Consider the following 22,602-nt stretch of genomic DNA (forward strand, 5'->3'; position numbering starts at 1 on the left):
CAAACAAAAGCCTGTGTGGTTGTAAGTTTGCACAGAAGATGGATGTTCTTTCAGGAAGGGCCACAGAAATGACTTCTAAGACGTTGTAACCCTGGAGAAGCACCTATAGGCAGCTGGGAAGAAGCAGAGATGTTCCTCTCAGTCTTCAGTAGGTAGAAATTTCCAGCTTTCCACCATCACCGAACCTTCTGCAGTTCAAAGCCAGTGGCTTTCTGCTGTTTTGTTTTTTTTTTACTGTGAGAGATGCTCTTTAAATAGATTTGGCTGACTGTCAGGCTTAAAATCAAATGATTCAGATTAGGTAAGTGTTTGCAAGATTTCATTACACTGTTTTAAGAGACAGTCCACTATAGTTTTATAAAATCCATAGGCATTTTGGTGAAGATACTTGAGAACTGCTTGCTATAAAGAATGTCTTCATGCAGTGTAAAGCTATACTTGACCCCAGCAGCTTGCAGAGTCTCACTTTGGGGTGTTTCTGCAGGACATGGTCTCTCCCACACCCCTTGTTGATCTGGGCACTTAACAGGAACGTGGAGTGGTTTGGTTTTGTTTTCATGGGTTATTTGTTGGTTTGAAAAGTTGGCATAAAAACATGTTCTTTCTTCATTAAAAATTTTGTTCAGTTTTCTCCCTCCAATCACTGTAGAAGCAGTAAGCTGTCTACTAGTTCAGAAATGCCAGCGTTGCCACTACAGGGAGCTGTATTCCCAAGAGGCAATTTGGCCCATTGGTAACCTGCCTACAGTTTTGCCTAGAGCTTGGTAGGATATACAAGTTCAGTGGTAGTGACTAAAATCACTGTGGTTTTAGCCAGGGATGTGCATTACCCCCAGTTTGCTCACTGTTCTGTCTATGCCCATCAGTTTTAGTTGCCATTGTTTTGAGGAGGTCTCTCAGAAGTGGCCTTCACTGTGTCTTCTGGGAAACCTGTAGTGTTTGTCGCAGGCTTGCTGTACCCTTACTTTCTAAAGAAGTACATCTGTGGATTTGGGGAGACTTGTTTTTAATCTAAACTCCAAGATAATTTTGGTGGTCTTTACTAGCAACTTTTGGCCTAATGTTTGGATAATTACTTTTTTGCATCAGGTAAGTGGAAACATTTACCTGGCGTATGTAAGACCTTTTATCATAACCTTATGCAAACTCACTGTATTTTCTAAAGTGGTTCTGGGGGAGTTAGCCTAAGGTCTCTGATACACCTTTGTTGTTACTTTACAACACTTCACAGACTAGGAATTGTACAACAGCAGAATGAAAAGTAAGGCATACCGATATGAGTCTGTCCTGGGCATCAGCGGTGATGTCAGATGCTGCAGTTCCTGGTTCCACCTGGTTGGCTGGGCAATTAAGTTGTTCCTTTAAGACTGCCAAATGGTGTAAGCTTGACAGCAAAAGCATCACAGGCTTTTTTTTTTTCCTACCCCTTTTCTCAGCATAGCAATCAAGACTGGGAAAACGCATGTGTAAAGCAAAAGGTTGGGTTTTTTCCTGTGTTGTCCCATTTACACTATAAAATAATTCTTGGAGGTAGAGATCAATGGAAATAATTGTACCTTTCTGTAGTTATGCTGTATCGTCTAGGTGCACAAAGAAATGTGTTCAGTATTTCTGGCTAGCTAAGAACCTCAAGAAGGAGAGACATCCTTAGGAGGAGGAAGTTATCCCCTCTTTGGTTGTAGGGCAGCTGCCTTCTGTCAGGGATGTTTGCCTCTAAGATCTCTGTCCTGTTCATTATTTTCTTCATTCAGCCTCATGGTGATTTGGTAATGGGAGCTTTTTCTGTCCCTCTTTTATTTCATCGCCTTCAAGGTTGAATTTAGACTGACTTACAAAGCTGGCTATCCTTTGGGATGTCTAAACTGTAAATGATGGTCTTAATATTGATAGCTCTGCAATTAAATATAATTTAACCCATGCAGAAATTAGCAAATACTTTTATCATTTCAGCTACATGGAGAAAGTATGTCTTCCCTGAGAACAGCCATGGGGATCAGTCAAGGGGATTGTTCCTATGTTTCCTTCAAAAAAGCCACCCTGCTGGGAGCCATCTGGTGAAAACTTTCACCAAGATCCGTTGTCTTGGACAATTCTTTCTCTTTTTCTAATGAAAAAAAGTAAGGGACTTAAAAGCCCTTTCTTGTCTACTTAGTCTTTCAGAGATGTGGCACGTTAAAGGACAATTTGTCCTCAACACCATGAATTTACTCCCTACCACCAGAAAAGGTGGTGGGGTCTTGGGTGTGTGGGGATCTTTTTTTCTAAAAAAACATGCATTCACACATTGAAGTGTTTACTTTGTTCTGTGTTTTGGAAGTTTCTTCAGAAACTGAAGTACTGAAAAATAAACATTGCACCTCTGTTCTTATTCAACAGTGTGATAAATACTTAATTGGTGTTTCAGCCATATCTAGTGCTAAATAGAAGCATCTCCTTTCCTAAATGGGTTGTTTTACTGCAGCCATGTTCCTGGAATGATTCTTCAAGCAATAGCATAATACTTTTGGAGAGACGTGAGACTGCAGTAAGAGAGGAGTGGGTTTTTTTCCCCCCCTTAAAATAAACAGTGGTAGTGGAACCCCATGAGAGAACAAAGGCTTCAACTTGAGATGTTATGATTCTATGTGATTGATTTAGCAAGCGAATGAGAATGAACAGGGACTTTAAACTGTTAAAGTGGTACATGTCTCGTAGAGTGTTGTACTCTGCTGTCCCAAGGACAGACTCAGATTTCTTCAGGCCAGAAATTCGTGCTGAACCATGGCCAGCTTTGCTCTGGGGCTGCATTGCTGGAGATGCGATGGAAGTGGTGCCCCATGCCCTTCTGTCTGTTGAGCCCATCTCTGTGGCTGGGAGTCCACTCTCCTTCCCAAAGAAAGCTGTTGCCAAACAGCATGAATTCGAGGGAAGGTCTAGAATGTTGGATTTTCTTTTTTCATTCATGTACTTTTATATATTCTTATATATATTGTTTACTCTTTATTGTAACATTTGTATAACATTGTTATAAGGCTGTGCAACTTCTCAGGGATGTGGTTGGCTTTTTAAGTCATGCTGGCTAGATTAATTTTGTGCTTTATTCCAGTGAATAATGTTCTTAATATGATAAACAAAATTCAAGTGCCTTAGAAGTTTTTAAGCTTTCTGTCTCAGTTCATTGTGTCTCTAAGTTAATGTTTTAAGTAATGAACCACGAGCATCATTTACACTTTTGCATCTGGCACTCCTCCTATTTTGGTCATATTCCTGTTTTAGTAACATTTCCAGCAATGAAAATTCCATCTCTTTCCTACAAGAACAATTTTCTCAGGTCTGATAATACATTTGTCTTTTACTTCAGACTTGGTTTTCTGGAGTCCTGCCAAGATGCCACTGGAACATACAGTAGCTGAAGCTTTTGAATCTGTCATCTGGGATGTGTGTGTTGTGGGTTTTTAAATTTTTGTGTGTGTGGTGGTTTTGTGTGTGGGTTTTTTTTTTTTTTAATACAAGACTTAATGTGGAGCTGCAGTTGTTGTCATCTAATATTAAAATGCTACAGAAGGCCGGGAAACTCCAGTGGCAATTCAGTTGTAGGGGTTTTCCTTGTACTATGAAAAAGCTGTTGGCTTGTATGTGTTCTTAGTCAGGGAGTGGTCTTTCTCAAAAATTTCTGTAATCAGAAACAGTATATGAAAATTATTTCTTCTCACTTGTAACTATATAATTCTTTGCTGCTTGTAGCATGTGTCATCAAAGTGTTACCATGATTCTGTTTCAGAAAGTAAATTTTCTTTTGTCTTTAGTTCTGTTTAGGAGGCTTACACACTGAGACGGTATCTGGGAGAAGTAGCATGTTTTGAGAAAATCTGTTGATAGGCTTGTGCAGCAATAGCTGCCTTTGTCCTTTACAGATCACTGCTGTGTTCTTAGCAATTGGTTGTTGGGTGTTTAAAGTATGAGAGGGTTAGTTTTTACTACTGATGGTTCATCAGTGGTGGTGGAAACTAAGCAGGATATTTTAGTAATGACGGTTGGTTTTTACAAAATTGCCTTTTTTCCTAAAAAAAAAAAAAGCAAGGAACTAAGTAAAAGCAGTAAAACTAAGTAAAAAACTTAGTTTCTGCTATAGCTAGTTTTACTAAGTGGGTCTATAAACAATTCATGTGAGTAGTGTCTTAAATATATTTCAGATTGATCGGGATTGTATTTTGTAGCTATTATGTAATGTCGGTAAATTGGGGTTTTTTTTTGAGGCTGGCCAGGTGTGAAGCTGCTCTTTGTCTCCAGAGTTCTGGTTTGGCCCTAACTGGCTTGTTACCAGCTTAAGTGTTTTCTGCTTGTTCTTAGCTCTGCAAAGGCCATGTAACCAAATGAGCAAACTGAACTTGCTCCTGTGAGCGATCTTGGCAAACACGTGGTAGGAAGCCAGTTTGTTAAGCCTTAAGCCTGTGCAAATGCAGTGAGAGTGGTAAGCTTGCACGGTTACTGTGAGAGTCCTGGCCAGCTTGCAGTAGTCTTGCTGCAGTGACAGGCAAACTGCAAAGCCTCTAATCTGATTCTGGTTCCAAGGCAATAAAAATTAACAGAAAAAATGTATTCACTTTGACATAACTGACAGAGCTTGGCCATTTTGAGAGCAGAATCTTCTTTTGAAGTCCACTCAGTAGGTGCTGCTCACAGCTGTGCATCTTGGGCATGTTTTGGATTGTATTTTCTGTCTTTTTGTAGGTGCTGTGGAAGGGAGAAGACAGAGTGCTTGGCTCCGGGGTTTTTGTGAGGTAGCAGAGCCTGCTTGCCACAGCTCATTCTACACAGTGTTCTGCTCCATCTCTGTGCACGGACTTAGCCACCTATTGCAGGTGGTGATGGTTTACTGCGATCCTTAAATTGTTGCTTGAAATTGAATTACCTCATAGAGTATGATTGGCTCATGGTTCATTAAGGGATTGAACAAAGAAAGGGGGCTGAGGCTGAAATTGCTTTGAAATGAGTCCTGTATACGTTCAGCGCTCAGGAATGTTGTGCGACTGGCATGGTGATGGTCTGTGTCTGCAGGCTTGCAAGCACATCTGAAAATTCTGCACAGCACGCTGGCAGCCAAGAAGAGTGTTCATCTGTATGTAGTTATTTGCCTGCCTTACAGCAATGCTGAGATTTCATTAATAGTTGTAGAATGAGTTTAATAGAAGTACAAACAAAATATTACTGAAGGGAATGGGTTAGGCTGCCGTAACACATTTGCAGATGTTGAGGAAGTTCTTGCTGTGTTTTGACAGGAGGTGAAGAATTTATAGTTGTGTGGAAGGTGAAAGATGTGCCTTCATGGATACCCAGGGTATCTTTTAAGGAATTATTCTCTTAGTTAATTTTTGCTGATGCACAAACTCTGTGTCTCTGTTTTGTAGTGACTTCATGCTACAATTACTACTTCAGTATATATGGAATAGAGTCATCTTGCTTATACCAACTGTAATAGGTACATTCAGTCGTTGTTATGCCTATCGAAAGTGGGATAATCTTAAATGTCATCAGGAATATCCCTGGAAAATACTATGCAGTTGTCTGTAAAGTAGATGCAGGTGGGCTACACTTGCAAGAGCTTTAAAAGATGTTTTGCCATGAATGTTTTGGTTCCTGTGTCTAGGAATTTCTTAGATCAAATTCTTTTTTTAGTGAGGCGAGTGGAAAAAGAGAAGTTGTAGTGGGAAGAACAGTTTCTATGGAATGATTCTTCCAGCTTCTTCAGAAGCATCAATGTCTTTTGGATGACATTGTGGATCCCACGTACCTAGATGAAGTAAGATTTTCTAGAAATACACATAGATTCTGATTAAGAAAAGTTGGACTGTGTTGTTCTGGAGGAGCTGAGGGCTGCTGAGTCAGGGGTGAGCCATGTGCCTTTGTCTTCCCAGCCTTCCAAGTTCAGTTCAAAATCACAGCTCTAGGGTGGACAGTGTGCTAGTGCATGTTCACAGAAACACAAATCTTTGTGCTGCTGTTTGAATGACTAGGAGATCTTAAAGAAATCTAACGCTTCAGGATTGTAAAGCATATGTATAAAAGCTGCCATGGAGTTCACATGAATGTTGTGGTTTTATTTTTTTAATCCAACTTCCTTCTTAATCCTTCCAACATGTTCCAGCTCTCTTGCTTTTACATACTTTTCTCAGAATTCTCTGTTCTTTTCCATGTTATTTTATTTTTTGGGTGGAGGAAGGTTTGTATTTTTTGCTTTCTCTCAGAAGATTCAGTGTATTGTGGGAGGTGAGGCAGCACTGGTCTTGGCAGAACACCGCAAAACCAAGAGAGTAATTAAATGACGCAAGCCTTTGATTATTTTTCTCTCTCAAGCTTTCTGGCACGGCTGGGCATTCCGATTGCAAAAGGAGGATCAGGAGAAGAAACTTCTAAAGATTGAGCACAGAGTTAGAACTGTATCGAAAACTTTTTGCTTCTTAAAAGCTCTTCACTCTCAAGTCCTTGGAGTTGCTGCTTTTCCTCCTGTGAAGACAATGTCTTTTTCATCACCTAAGACAGATGTAACTGAAAGGGAGCTGCCAAGGTTTTATTTTGGTTTTGGTTTCTCCGCTCCCTTGCTAATTGGATTTTTCCCATCTTCTGCAGGAGGATTACAAAAGGATTAGAGAAGCTGGGGTTTTGGGGGTGTAGGAGGTAGCTGTTGTTTTTCTCCTCTCGATCCCTGGACCTCCTTAATTTGCCATTTGTTCCCTGAAGTCACTGCCTGTTTGGAAAAGGGAGAAGCAATGTAACAGATGAACTCGCATGACCATGGATTCCTCCCGTTTGCAGACTTTCTATGTAGCTGCTTCTAAAAGAGAGGCTTGCATACATAAGCATCAAATGAAGAATAGCATCCTCAGCTGGATTTAAAAGAAGCAAACTGCCTATGTCCTGATGAAAGGATAAATTCTGTTTAAACTGTAATTTAAAGAAGATTGGATGTTGTTCCAGTTTTGAATTTTGGTGAAAGAAAGGAAGGGGCTGATAAGTCAAATACCAGCCTAAATCTGCATACTCTACAGTTGAAACTGGAAGATGTCTTGGAAAAGAAATTACTTTTCCGTGGGTCGGGGGAATGTACAGGGCATGTTTACTCCACGAAATACAACCTCAATAGCACCCAGTAAAGGTCTCAGCAATGAACCAGGACAGAACAGTTGCTTCCTCAATAGTGCACTACAGGTAAGAGCGCAGAATAAAAAATGTTTCTGTCTTCATCCTCTGTCTGTTGCAGTATTTCTTAGGCTTGACTGTGCAACAAATATATCCAATCTCAACTATGTAGTTGTTTGTGGGCCTAGATAGAATAAAGGTACATTTATAAATGCAGATTAGTTGAGTTACAGAACAGCTGTTTTTTAATTTTCAGGTTTTCCTGGTGAGATCAACAGCATTTGCATAGTCATCACCTAGTGTACTTGAATCTCTTGTTGGTATAAACTTGTAATATGTCAATTGAAGATGAAGATATATGTAGAAAATTTATTTTAAAATAATAGAATACTGCATAGCTTGCAGTATGTCTATTCCTTAAAAGTATGTTTTAACTTTTTTGTTGAACCAGTCAAGTTCAAGGTTTGATAATACACAACATCCTTTTTATATAGTCCAATTTTCTTTGTAACTGCTGATCTTGTAGCCTAGTTTAGGTAATTAGTCTTTACCTTTTGATTAAGAAGCAAAACCCTTTTCCTGTGTCAAAATTTAGTGAAGTGTTATGGCTGCTGTAGAGGTATTGTCACCATTTAGATGTTTTGAATGTCTGACGTTTGAGATCCAGTCCATCCGGCTGCAGGGTTTTAAACCCTTTCTCCACATCAGTTTACATCTGTTCATATGACTTGTCTGTGTAGCATAGACTATGTCATGGTGTGGGTTTTTTTTCTTTTTGCACGGGCATGATTGGGTTCTCGACTAACTTCAGCCTTCAAGATACTCCTCTGATGCAAGTAATACAAACACCGGTGGCCCTCAATAAGGCTTAAAATGCCATGAAATACAGGGTTTGGTACAGAGAGAACTAATGATAAGAAAAGTGGAGTTTCCAGTGATGTACTGTATTTATTGAATCTGTTAAGTTGTAAGGTGTAATCCCCAGCTGCCTCTTAATACTGAGTTACTGAACTTAGGTTAGGACTGACCAGAGCCTAACACCAGCTACATGTCATACATGAAGATGAAAGCATATGACCTGACGCTTAATCTTCTACATAAACTGTTTCCTTCTAAAGTTCAAGAGAAATAGGGTACCAAAAATATTCACAGCCAAAGCTGAATTAAAAAAAAAAAAAAGGCAACATGGGAATAATGTCATAAAACACATAGTTCTGGGTTCTTTTATCTTAATTTTTTAACATTAAGTATTAGTCTGAGAGGCTTTTGAATGTTTGTTGCTCCTTACTCTTAAGTATTTCTGTAAACATTCAAGATAAACTCTAAAGGCAGTTACATTGAAAAATTGGACTAGTTCCTAAATTTATTATTTTTTTTGTCCTTTTGTGAAGTCTGCAGTAGTTCTTCAGGAATGTTGTGTATAATCAGATGGTTCCAGGGCTTATGTTGCCTCCCAGGCCTTTAAGTATAGGGACAGTTTGAGTATAAACATAGCTATGACAATTCTGAAATTTTGGGAAACTTTACAGATTAAATATTCAATAAACGTACTTTTAAATATGATTTTAGATAACATTTGTGTGCCATGGTTTAGTTAACAAATTGTTCCATCTGGAAACACTTCTTGAAACCAGCACAACTTTTTTTCAGAGTGCTAATTTTTTTTTTCTAGCCAGTTGCTCTGGACAAATTAATCAGAAATAAGAAGTCTGATTCCTCTGTTTAAGCTAACGAAGCATTTAGCCAGTCACATGCCAGCCGGGACCTCGCTGCTCTGGCCGGAATCTGGCCAGACGTGATTTAGGTCAGGGCTTCTTTCAGTGCAAGCTTCTGCCTCCTGAAAGGCTGGTTGCTCTGGGGCTTACAGGAAAGTCCAGTTGTTGCAAGTGGAAGCTGAAACAGCCAGGACCAACCACATTTATATATGAGCTGACTGTGAAACACCTCAGAGATCAGCGTTGTTGCTGTTTTACAGATAAGATTTTAGATAATTGCCCAAGATTGCACAGACCTAGTGGAAAAATTTAATAATAACATTTGGTGGTGCTGCTAGCAGAACATAAAAAAGCCTGCTTGGTTATGTGTGCTGTGACCATACCTGGCCATGTACCTGGCTTTACCAGCATACTTTTCCTGATAGAAAAGTGTAACTGCCCACACAAGTTAGGGTTAGAAATCTGCCTGTAAGCATGGCATATAAATACTTGGCATAACGGCTTGTAGTAATTTATTGTTTTGACTTGCAGGAGCTTATTAATGTATATGCTGTTGGTGCTCCATTTTTCCAGCATTTGGGCTTTGTACACAGAACAAGGAGGCTGCCTGGGAGGTGGGAGGGTGGACGAGTTTCAGCCCCAGCAGTTGGTGGGGTGTCCTTGGCATCTCTGCCCAGCCCCCACAATGGCTGGTCATGGTGCCAGTGCTGGGGAGCAGTCAGGGCAGGTGCTGTTTAAGATGGAACTGCCACATGGACAAAGAAGTGAGTTTTTTTAATGTAAAAGCATATGGCAAGAAATTCAGAGGGATGTCCTACTGCGAATTAATGTATGTGAATGCTACTTGACATTAAAATGCCAACTTGCACTTAGATAAAAGGCATCCCATTTTAAAAGTGATGTTCACTGACATTAACGTACTTCTGGGATTATTTAGCATGTGCAATTTCAGTCAGAGCTTTATATGTAGATTTTATATATTCATAAAATTGGCTGTGTCCCTTTTTGTGTTTCAGGTTCTTTGGCATCTGGACATTTTCCGCCGCAGTTTCCGGCAAATCACAACGCACAAATGTATGGGTGATTCTTGCATCTTCTGTGCTCTTAAGGTAAAAGTTGGAAACAAATTAAAACCAATGTTTAAAAAAAAATAAACAATATTTCTGATGTTTGATTAATATGTGTAATCAAGCTTGCATCTGGAAATGTGAGAGCAAAGGTAAATCTGACAGGTACTGGCCCTCTCATAGTACTCTTATATGTTACATAGTTATGTATATATAAATATATGCATAATGTATAAAAAATATATACATACTCTTATATGACATAGACGCTCATAGTACTATTTTGAAAATATGTTCAAGCTAATAAATTGTGAAAATACTGTAGGTAAAGTTTCAGATACAAGGCCTCTTACCAGTAGAGTGCAGATAGATCATTGTGAGCCTCTATGTTGTTTGGAAGATTAATTAAGCCGGTACAACATCAATTTGCTTTGTTTTTTCTAATTTACCATTTAGTTTATAAATATTATGCTGTATACAGTTAGCATGCTCTTCAGAAGTTACCTTTTCCTTCAGAGCTCCTTTAAACACCAGCATGGAGAAGGCTATTTAGCTTTAAGCCTTTCTGTTCAAAACTGTTGATTATGTGAGACTAAAAAGTATTTTCTACAGTAAATATTGATGTCTATATTATATGGCTTGGCTTTTGTGGTCTCTGCTTTAAAAAACATCAGTTCTGTTTGCAGATGTAGATACAATAACTGACTGTCATGGATGCTGCCTGGACAGTAATATCTAGATGTTAGCTCTGGTTCAGAGTGCTCTTACAGACTTGAGTAAAGTGTGATCCTACATCTCAGTTTGTCTCTACCCATTAATTTTTAGTGCTTCTGGCTTTTTTTTGTGCCTTCCTTTCTAAGTTTTGCTACTTCAAACCCACGGCTCCCTCTAACCTTGTGGCATAAATGGATGTGATGTAAACACGATGAAAATACCAGCTTTAATCTTCCTGAGCAGTGTTTTTTTTCTTTCTGAAATTGGAACCGAGGCATTTTCTTTGATCACAAATGGGTTGTAAGATCCAACTAAATCTGTAAATTAATTGTGGGAGAATTTATTGTGTCATGAATTCTGTGTGCAGTAACGAAAAGGACAGACAGCATGTCTTATAAATATGGCAAAATATAGAATGCAGGGTTTAAATTAGGATCACCTGAAGTTCACAGGCAATATTTATAGTATAATAGCTGTCTTGGTACTGTTAAGTGACTTTACTGGTGCTCTGGTAGAGACAGGCTAGAAATGAGTTATCTGGTGAGTTCCTGGGCTGTTATTAAGGGGCTTTCCCTTACAAAAGAACAGCAAAGTGGAGATTGTTAAGGCATGAGAGAAGATAAGTGGCTTCTCTCTGAAGGGAAATTTGTCTCAAGACTTATCTGTTGAAATGAGGAGACAGGATGGTATTTACAGCAGTATCATTAAAAGAGCATGTAACAGTGGGTTAGGAGCAAGATAGCACATCCAAAGTGAGAAATACAGCTATCCTGACGAAGATGGAGTATTAAATATATCCCCTTCCTTGTAGGGAAGTAGCAAGACATAGGCATGATCTGGTTTGAGTACATTAAAGGTCAGTGAGATAATTTGAAGCTGATTTGTGGATCATGCCCTCCAGTGTTGCCAAGTGAATCTTTGGTAGCTGAGATGAGAAAGGAAAGAAAAGGATTTAGGAAATTATCATGAATGTAAGCTTTTGCTGTTCTGGTGTTTAACCTAGTAGCAAGATACGGCAAGGAAATACCGGGAGATCAGACAGGTTCTGCCATGTGAATGAAAGTGGACTGGACTCTGAGGCAGAGTTGAGAGGTTTTAATATAAAGATAATAGTTAAGTCTTTTTTTTCTTTTTTCTTTTTTTTTTTTTTTTTTGTCTGAATGAGAGTACTGAAAAAGAGGAGGGGAAAAAATACAGGAAAAAGAAGAGGATGAACCTTTGTGGAACTGGTATTGAAAGAAGAACTGTGGGCAAAGAGGCATCTGGATTAGTAGTACCAGTATGAGAGGGGAAAGTGCTACATTAATACTGGAATATGACAGGATCTCTGAATATGTGTATTAAAAGCAGACATTAGGTCAGAGAGTGTTTAGTTTTGTTGATAAAATCCTTGGTTTTGATGGCTTGCTGAAGTGTACAGTATGCTATTATAAACTTGGAAGTGACAGGTAGAGTGGCAGATTTCACAAATTTTATGCGTGCAGCCATATGCTTATCTTTTAAATTAAGCAGTCTTTGAAAAAAGTTGTTGCTCTCTCTTCTTGCACCCAGATATCTGCAAGGTTTTTTTTGGTTTGTTTTCTGTCTCAAGTTCTTACCAATGCCATGCTTAGTCAGAAGGTGTTACAACCCTTAGTTTCCAACAAAGCTGTAACGTTGCACCAGATCCTCTAGCATTTTTGCACATTTTGGAAAACTTCCATTTGGTTGAGTACAGAATTCCTATAGCTCACAAAACTCAGTGTGCAATGAAAAAGTCTGAAGAAATGTGCAAACAAGTAAAGAGTTATCTGGACAAGTATTTCTGAATATGGGCAGTAACCAATACTTGACAAAGTAAATAAACAAATTCCAACTGGCTTTAATCCAAGCCAAAACATTAGTATTTTCTCTTTCTACAGTCTGTTCTTCATGGGAAACTTCAGTGTGTTCTACCCAAGCCTGTTCTAGAGAGTTTACAGACTATACAAGGAATACTAATAAAAACTATACAAGGAATAGAAATATATAGAAATTTTTTTAGAAGTTACAGAACTGTTGTATTCCTGGTTCCGTTATGTTTATAAAGCAACTCACAATTTCATGTTTTTCTCTGGGTGATGTTGTGACAAGTTTCCACCTTCATTAGCTTGTGTAAAGTGATGTGTGTACATAAATATTTGAACATTCACCCCCATTTTTGTGTTGTAATCAAGTCAAATAATATTGTAAAGGTGAGTAATAAAGGGTGTCACTGTAAGTGAAATTGGGGGTGCAAACCTTCCCTTGCCCCCCCCCCAAAAACCCCAGACACCAGAAATATTGGTTGTTTTGCTTGCATGCAGCTGAAAAGGTAGGGGTGCTACATGATGAAGGTATGCATAAAGGATAGCCCCAGACCGTGGAGATGGTCACATTCATCTTCCTAAAACTTAAGCAGGCAGTAGATGGGGGGAAAAAAACACGCTGTTTAAGGTATTTACTTGTTCTCTGCTGCCCTCTGGATCAGTGTTCTCAAACTGCTCAGGCCCCACCCCCCACCCCCCCCCAAAAAAAAAAAAAAAAAAGTCTGGCACATGCTATGTGTGAGCTTGTAAAAGACAGATGTGATAATGTGCTTAACATGCATCTAATGCTGCAAGCATCACCAAGAGCATGTTTTGTGTCCCAGTGCATTAGGATCATGCCTTCCCTCCCGTGCTCACCTCTTCCTTTGCCCCAGCCCTTCTATCTGGAAGCCTTTAATTGTTGTCCTGCCAGGGTAATGCTGGCTTAGCCTCCAGGTCTTTGACATCCTTTTTCTCTTGAATCTTGCCTTAGGCTTTGCTAAGATGAGGGAGAAGATATGGCTGGATCCAGTGGGAACACAAGAATTTGGAGCTCTATACCATGTGAAAATCTCCCATTAGGGTCTGGGGAGAGGTAATTAGCCTTGCATGCTGTCAGGTGGATCTGCCCCAAATACCTGTCCAGACCGAGCAAGGTGGAGGCAGGACGTGTTTACTCATCTCCAAAGCATGCTGGCACGTTCAGATTTCAGGCTGGCCTGGAAAAGGGCTAATACTTGGGGGGAAGTATTGCATTGCGCCCCCACCCTCCACTCCAAATTCCCTTCACAGGATACCCAAGATCTCCTGTGCTGTGCAGAGGGGATTCGTGCTCTTCCCCAGCTTTGAACCATTGCTCTAAAGGCAGCATTCTTGTCCCATTGACTTTAGAGGAAGATAGTCTCCACTAGGCTAAATTTAGCCTTTGAATAGAAGTTGTGTTTTTTCCACACTTTCTTGGCTTGCTGCAACTGTTTCTAGGGATTCTGATGTCATGCACAGTATTTACTGTAAATGCTCAGCTAGTTCTATGAATATTACTTGCAATTTTAAATTACCTCTTAAAAATGAGGGATGATAGGACAGTGATGTCATACTTGATATCAAACCACAGTTTATTTTTGTACCACATTGAAGACATCCATCACACAAATTCTTGAAGTGGTTTTAAAACTTGCCTTGATACCTGGCTATGTTTATGTGGCTACAAAATGAACCTTGAAATCGTTCCAGACATACATTTGTTGGTTATTTTGAGGGAACCTTGCATCAACAGCTATAAAAAGAAAAGGGAGAGCTGCCAGCTCTGTGTTGGAATCCCAAGTGCTGTTTCTTAAGATGTGGCATTATTTAAGTGGGTTTTTTTCAGTGCGTAAGCTGTCCTTAGCACTATGTGGTTTGCCTGCTGTAACACTGGAACAACTTTAATTTTTTATTAATGTTGAAGTTTACTGTGTTCTGTTTTGTTTTCCTTTTTCTATAGCATGACTTTACTTTGGTGTTTGTTTATCACAGCTGGAAGAGGGCAGGAAGAGGGAAATCCGTCCACTGTACTGAGCATGCCACAGAGAGTTTGTTCTCCTTCCAGGGATTGTACTGGGAGCTCCATAGTGCCAGGATATAGGACAGAGTGTTTTTTGTAGTTCGCAAAGAAGAATGCTCTATTGATTGATAAATTCCAGTAGGGCTGGTCTTTTCTGTAATTTTGTCATGTGCAACAAAAGCAGGAAGAATGTGAATTTTCTGTGTAGAAATGATGTTGTTGTCTAAGGTGAAAAGTGACAACAATAGGGTATTAAGAATGCTTGAAAGAAGTGGAATGACTAGTTTGTGGTCCTGATTAGCCACTTTATTGAAATGGAGGGTTTTGTTATGAAAAGTTCATTATATGGTTGAGACAAGAAGTTGCTTGCAAAGATTTCATCCTCTTGTTTTGTTCTTTTTTTCCAAATCAGGATAGTATTTCAGGGTAAAACAGTAGTAAAAAAATGTAAAATAATCAGTTTTATTGTTTAAATATTTTTTTTGGTTGGCACTTGTAGTTGACTGCCTGACAAATAAACTAGCAGCAAGTATAGTTTCTTGAGTCAATAAACTGGTAATTGAAGCTTCCAAATAATGATTGCCTTTTTTTATCTTGATAGATCAGTTAATAAGTTGTCACCTAGTTGATGTGGGCATGCTGTGATTTGGGTTTCTTTTCCTGCCACCCTCCTAAACTCGTGGAAAGTGTATTTTTATTTAATCCTTGGTAGCAGCCGGGGTGCCTGATGTTACAGTCTGTTGGAGACCGTATGTTAATGTTTAGAGCATAGCGCAAGTAAAAATGGAAGAGAGACTGTAAAAGAAAGGAATAAATGGAAGTCTAGATTGATTGTTATCAGACTTGGAGGTTAGAAAGAGACCCAAAGATGCAAACCCAAATAGAGCTAGAATTTATTGCACCCTTGAAGGTGAATATAACATGAAGAAACGTGGGGAAGAAATGTGAGCTAGTGGAAATACTGTGTGTAGAAGCTTATGTGACTGAAGGGGAGAAAAGTGACTTTAGCAGCCAGAATTTTTATTGAAACAGGCTGTTGTACGGAGCAAGATGCTCTAGCAGAAGAGTGTCGTGTTCCAGATGAGAGAATAGATACTGTAGACAAGAAAAAAAAAAAAGTCCAACAAATGGAATGGAGTAAGAAGGGCATGCTATTGAAATGAAGAGAAAGTTGTTTTTAAACAAAAAATAAAAAACAAAACCCCCGTAAAACAAAACACAAAACCCCAGAAACAGTTGAGTGACAGCACAAATAATATTGACATATTGAGCAGTGAGAAGGATGAGGATTTGCCATGTTAATATATGTAGCTTTTGCTAAAATGCATGAACTGTTAATGCAGGGAATACTAAAGCATTTGGACAAGTATGTTTTGTTCTTTGAAGGAAATACCACACAACTAGAGCTGCCGTGATGTGCCCATCCAGAAGGAACTTCTGCACAATGCTGCAAGAGAATAATTAGTTCTCAGAAAGCTGCCAAGGACACAGCTCAAATTTACAGTGCATGGGCACTGATCTGATTCAGTAGCTGATGCCTGTTTTGTCTTCAGCCATCAGTTTATTCTTATGCCAGCCTGCTTCTACATGCTTGACTAAAAAGTCTTATGTGCATGTATATAAAGTCTGGGGTTTGTTTTGTCAGTATGGCTAGGTACACATTATAGATTTCAATTTACCCCAAATAAATGGAATACTTCTGGTGTTCTATGATCGTGCATGTGAATTTCAGCATTCTGAAATGGAAAGCCAGGTTTTATCTTGAATATGAATTTAACTGGAGTATGATAAAGGTTCCTTATCTCAAACCTTAAGTTGTTTTCTTTTGAAGCTCTAGAAAATTTGTTGATCCCCATACTTCCCAAACTGGAGGAGATTATTTTGGGAGACCACAGACTGCAAGCTTTTGTTCTGACATATGTCAGGAGCCCAGACCTGTGGTAGAGAGGACACGAAGCTTCCATCTACAAAACTAGGAAAATGCCTTCTGAATGGTAATAAGCCAAGTGAGGCCCTACAATAGATTGCCTTGGATGGTTAAGGAATTTCCAGATTTGGATGCCTCTGAGAGCAAGCTGGTGAAAGGTCAACTATGTAACTGTAGTTGATCTTGACTTGGTGCTTGGGGAAGGAGTAGATGCAACTAGGTGGACTTTGTCAATTTATTCCTCTTGAAGGACTCTTCTGCTTACTAATTCTGCAGTCTCTGCTACCCTTTCCAGACCTTCAAAGATCTGTAAGGAAGAGGATATGGAGGGAGATGGGCTGCTTTTTTATTATAGGCCTCGGGAATGCAGTGTAACCAGAAGGCATACTTGCTGTCTGAAAAATCCCGTCCTCATGCTGTTCTCTGTCATGGTTTGTAAGCTTACCAACATGCCAAGAATAGCTCATCAGTGTAGAAATCAGTGCTGCTGCTGCTACAATATTAGTAATTGTTCAGATTTTATGCTAAGGTTTGTTTGTTATTGTTTTTAGTATTGCATCATTGATTTTAGTTACTAAAAACTGGTAAAACCAGAGACACTTCCCTTGTTCTTGAAGCTTTTAGCAGTGTCTGTTCATCCTGTTGCTGCTGAGCTCATTTGTCTTGGAATGTAGCCTTTGAGAGAAATCATCAGTGTGTGAATACACTAATGGGGTTTTCACTATCTTAAAATTCAGGTGAAGAAGTGTTTGAAGGAGAACAAAGTTTGAATGTTTCATATATAAAGTTCTCATAAAGTTCCAGAAGCACTTGGAGAAAGCGTGTCATGAAAACTCCTGGGGCAGAATCAGCAGTGCTTTCCTGGTCTGCGCCCAGCTGGCTTTCAGATCTGTATGTGGAACAAATGCTAGTGATTAACAGTATCACTCAAGGGCAAGACCTGGAATTAAGGAGAGAGATCTGACTTAGATAATGTAGTGATGAAACTGCAGGAAATGCCACACCTGTCCATCCTGCTGGGACAAGAAAGACCTGTTCTGAAGGTGAGCAAGGAACCTATCTTGAAAAATCAGGAAAAGGGAAACCAACCCAACCCCTCAAAAAAAAACCCAACCAGCCCCAAATGCCCCACCCCAAGAACCCCAACAAAAAACAACCCCCACTGTGTTCAAAATGCTTTTGACTCCATTTGAGGTGCTTTTGGGACTTCCTACAGGCACTGTGTTCCAGTGTGCTCTAAACTGCATTGTGCAATGACATAAGATTTGATCTTTACTAGATCAAAATGCACAATTACTCACTGGTTTTAAGACAACCCCCCCATCTAAATAAGTCATTGTGTGATATGCCATTATGAATTTTAGGAAGCATTCTGTTATATAGCGTTGGGATCTTCTGCTTCCTGATTTTACATATTAGAACTCTTCATGGAATTCATTGGCGTTCCTGACTTATTTTTGTTCTGTGATTGTGGCAATAGATTTCAGTTTTCTGCTGTATTTAATGTAAGTTTTTTAGGTGTAATTGTCAAGGCTCTAATTATTTCATGATACAAAAGAATTTAAAATGCAGAATCTTGTGAAAACAATTGCTTATCATCATCAGGATCCCTTTTTCCTTCCTGATCTCTGTATGTTAACTAGTAGGTACATTATGGGTAATAGTAAATGTACTATTTCTTTAAAGATGGAGATTTGAAACAAGAATTTTGGTTTGCTTGCTTGCTTCTCCTTTTACTTAGTTTGGAGCCTGCATTGATTCTCTCCTTCCCCCTGCAAGAGTGCAGAGCCATTTCTAAGCTGTCATTGAAGAAAACGAGGTCCTGTCCATCAGTTATCTGCAGTGAGGTTGCGTGCCAGGCCTTAGGCGAGTTGTCTCCTCCCAGAACTATGAAGTGAGATTGAGGATAACCAGAATAAACACATTTCTAAAGCACTCTCAATGTTTTCAATTGCTCTTAAGTTATTTAATGTAAAGCACTGAAGCAGGATGGAATTAAGGTTCCCTGCTTTTTTTAAGGTCCACTGAAATGAGAAAGTTTACTAACAAAACTTGGTCAGTTATTGGAGTGACAGAAATGGAAACCAAGGTAGTTAAGTACAGAGACTCTGTCATTATTTTTTTGTGTATGGGTATATATACAAGGTAACTGAGGAGAGGCGTTGTTCCTAATTCATGGAGTGTGAGACTTACTGCCTCACAGCCTTCTCTTCATCACTACTTTCCTCTTCATGATTTTATACTCTAATAAAGGCAATATGAAAAGAGCTATGGGCTTCAGCACAGTGGGCCCTCACCCATGAATGAGCACCTTAAGGACTACCAAAATAAAAACAGCAGCAAAGGGAGATGGGCATTTTACATCTCTATTAGATAATATGTCAACATTACAAAAGGTACAATTCCTATGACCAGAAAGGGGGGGGGGGGGTGCAGAGAGCCTAGTTTGCTGGCTGTGCAGTGACAGCTGTCTTTGCACTCTTTCAGCTTCCTCAAAGCAGCTGAGATTGTGATTTGGCAAACGTCCTCTCCTTTACGTTCTCATTTCCTGATAAGAAACAAATAAGAATAGAGAAAGATTTAGATTGTTTATTTCCAATTAATACAGATCCCAAGTATGCTGGGGAGAAGCATTCTGTAATTAAGGGAGGAAGGGATACATGAGCCAACATTGCTACAGATTCTCAGTATAAATGTGGAGGAGAACCAAACAGGCAAACCAGTTTGAGGCTGGCTTTTTCCTTGTTTGACTAGGTTTAGAAGGCAGAAAAGCCAAGTGGTGCAGTTAAAGATGATCCTTCTTTCTCTTGCAGTAAGAATGGAGCTTTTCCGCAATCTTTAGGGAAATGGCAAGGAAAAGTTTTTTAGGAAATGACAAGCAGGATTTTGAGATTGACACTGATAAAGGTGGTTGCTGGTCGTATAGGAAATGAGGTAGAAAGTAGAGCAGAGTGATGATGGCAACAGAATGGTCTTGTATGAAAGTAAGGGCTAGAAGTTCTTACTTAAGCTGAGGATCTTGCATACAGATTTATGTTCCTGTTTTTGTAGGAGGGCAAAATGAAAGTTAAATATCTGTTCAGAAGAGCTCTTGGCTATCTCACATGCACACACCCACATACAAAACTGGGTTTTTAATCAGTTGGGAATACGTACTGAACTTTTGTACATATAACCCATGCTTCAGATGATAATGCGTCATTATAGAACTACTCGTCCTTGCAAATGATTACCCAGGTGACCTGTGAATTACAGTTATGAAAATGCAGGTTTATGGCAAAGGTAAGCAGCTGGTCATACGTAGGAACTGCTATTCATGTCATGCCTTTTCCCTTCTGCATGCTAAACCGAAAATCATCTGATACCCACATGGACTTTTGGAAGGTAAATTCTTTAAAGAGTGCAAGCAACAGGTTGTGGCTATTTAAGGGTGAAGACATTTGGAAAGAGTTGCTTGAAAGAGGAAAGAAGGCAGCATGTGTAACAGGAAGGCTGCTGAACTGGGAGTGAAAAAGTGAACTGAAGAGGGAGAAATAGAAATAAAAAGTGAGGAAGTTTTGGTGTCCATTGTATTTGCTTCAGGAATCAAATTTGGTGGAAGGTCCAAGGGGGATTGATGCTGAGGGGAAATTTACCCCAAAGCTCCTCATCCTCCTTTGAATATGTGAAAGGAAGGGAAGGAATTCACAAAGTTGCGTATGATTCCAAAGGAAGAACTCTCAGGATTTTCTCTTGTAGCCCTTGTACAATACAATACAAACATCTGTGTGTTGCTTGAGCAAAGTGAGTTAAAGGTTTGCTGTTTGATTTCAGATAACTTGAGTCATGTTTTGAAAATACAGTAACTTAACTAGCTTTTTGTTTTATTACTAGGGTATCTTCAACCAGTTTCAGTGTAGCAGTGAAAAGGTATTGCCTTCTGATGCCCTGCGCACTGCTCTTGCAAAGACATTTCAGGATGAGCAACGCTTCCAACTGGGCATCATGGATGATGCTGCAGAATGTTTTGTGAGTATAACTGAAAGATGGTTTGACAGGCAGAGATGCCCCACATCTTTTTTTTTTTTTTTTTTTTCCTTTTTTTTTTCTGTCTTTCCATTTCTCCCTTCCCAAAATTCCATGCATGTGTAGCCTGTGAAAGTCCACGGAGAGATCCGCAAGCTTGAAGTGATCCAGGGGGGGAATGAGTATTTGCTTTGAGAGTCATCACTAATGATTTTTGAATGGAAACATTAATGTTACCCATTTTTACAGTTACCTTTGGGTATGTACTGCTTGCACTCTCAAGTGTGTCTTGGATATGAATTGTAATAAAAATTGCACTGCAGGAATGATCCAGGATTCTCGTTTCAAGGATCACCTCAAAAGGGTGAAAGGGCATTTTGTTTGCCCTTTATTTTGAAACCATGTTTTTGCAAACTCTGGCTAAGGGAAAATAAAAATAAATAAACCAAACACAGCCCAACACAGTTGTTCATGTTTGTAAGTTGAGGTAACCAAAAGTAAAATAGATCATTTCCAGATATTTCTGTTGCTGTATTTGTAAACAGTCTGACATTTTTTTAATCTGGTTAGCCCAATAGTGTGATTGGGAGATGGCTCTGACACAAATTTTACATCCCTAGGTTTACCTGTGTGCTTCCTTTTTTATATTCAAACTCATTCTTGTATCCATTATGTTAAGATTTTATTCTTACCCATATTTCCTCCTTTTCCCTCTTCAGTCTCCTAAATTTCTTTAATTTATTTAGGAGGTATTTTTGCCTTACCGACCTACTGGCTGCTCCCTTTCTTGGAAATGATGGTGTCCGTAGGGTGGCCCAAGTGTGTTTGTGTATGCTGCTTGTTTGTTAACAAAGATGTTAATTCTTAACCAAAATATAAATGTATTGGATTTACTACTGCAAGGCAAAACTTCTCTCGGGTAAAGCACCTATTGGAGTAGAGTCCTTTCTATATGTTAGATTTTTCTTTTCCTACACCTACCTAATTTGACACTCACACTGCAAGAAATCACAGGAATGGGGTAAATGCATATAGCTATTGTAGTTCTCTTAAACTAAGCAGACTGATAACAGGCTTATAATAACCCAGCGTATCCTGTGTTTGTAGAATACTAACACAGGAAAATTATATAGTTTAATGAGCTCACTTAAAATATAAGTAGATGATGGCAATAAAGCCTCAAAGTGAAATAAATTACATCAGCCTACGCAGCAGCCCCTGTGAGCACAGTTATATCGAATAGTTTTTTTTTATGCAGTACAACACTCAAATGGGGTTCTTTATGTAGTAGAACATGGGAACTTTTGGTTTAGTTTCGTCCTTGAGAAAGCTAATCTGAATATCCCATCTCGTACTGCTGTAGGTGTCCCCACAGCAGGTTTGTTAGGTTAACTGTACTGGCGCAAGGATGGTTAAAGTGGGGACATGCTCCCTTTTGAGGTCTTAAGCTTTAAGGCAGAGATAATTCCATAGCTTTTCACTTAGTTAACCTTTTCAGCCCTAAAGGCAGAGATTTAATTTAAATGCCAGAAGACCTTAGATAGTAAAGTTCAAGGGAAATTGCACGAGGTCAGAGCTATTTTGCCTAATAATTAATCTTGACCTGCTTGTTGCAGATCTATAAACCAAATATGCAGCTCATAGTGATAGTGAAGAGAATGCTGCTGGAAGGGGCATCAGTAGACTTTTGGCACCCCCAGATTAACATTGGCAACAGTGGGAGGAGAGGGAACTCTTAGGACAGGAACTCCTGGGAACTTGGAAACAGATGGAGCTGTCTGAAATAATACCTAGAAGATGTTCAGTGCTTTTGTTTCATGCAGAATGTAGTCTGCCTCTTCATTTATTAGTTCTCTCCCTTTTTGATAGAATGTAGGTTATTTGCCGTATTTCAAAGCCCTTCTGGAACACAGAAATTGATTTGGGTTACTTGGGGTAGATGAAGAGAAGTTAGTGGCAATCCAGTGATTTTAAAACTGCAGAGCTGCTCTGCCTGTTATGTTTGGTCAAATCCATTGGTGCTTGAGAATTGAACAGAATAATCACTGACAGAATCTTCAGTTGTGCTAATAAATAAAGTAAATGGTTACCTGACACAGCATTTCAAATCAGAAGTGGTAGCCATTTTCTTTTGTAGCAAAGAAATGCCAACTTTTTTGTTTCCTAAGCAACTTTAAAAAATTTGCGGGAGCCTTCTGTCTCTGTGAAT

The 22,602-nt window shown here is 39.2% G+C and overlaps 1 protein-coding gene across 14 annotated transcripts in view; it reads left to right on the plus strand.

Moving 5' to 3' along the window:
- USP54 (ubiquitin specific peptidase 54) overlaps positions 1–22,602 on the plus strand; it is a 102,530-nt gene that overhangs the window by 42,626 nt on the left and 37,302 nt on the right. For 11 of the 14 annotated variants that reach the window (XR_008747187.1, XM_055803687.1, XM_055803691.1 and 8 more), the window contains 3 exons: positions 6,334–7,185; positions 9,848–9,940; positions 20,262–20,396. Coding sequence is in view for 13 of the 14 variants with exons in the window: in XM_055803687.1 (XP_055659662.1) it covers positions 7,039–7,185; positions 9,848–9,940; positions 20,262–20,396 (375 nt within the window). In the remaining variant the exon portion in view is untranslated. Of the gene's footprint in view, positions 1–2,098; positions 2,118–5,621; positions 5,780–6,333; positions 7,186–9,847; positions 9,941–17,125; positions 17,432–20,261; positions 20,397–22,602 lie in introns of those variants that run through there. The other 3 variants (XM_027789836.2, XM_027789830.2, XM_027789850.2) reach the window with 3 other exon arrangements.

Source organism: Falco peregrinus, chromosome 1, assembly GCF_023634155.1.
Source record: "Falco peregrinus isolate bFalPer1 chromosome 1, bFalPer1.pri, whole genome shotgun sequence".
NCBI lineage: Eukaryota > Metazoa > Chordata > Aves > Falconiformes > Falconidae > Falco > Falco peregrinus.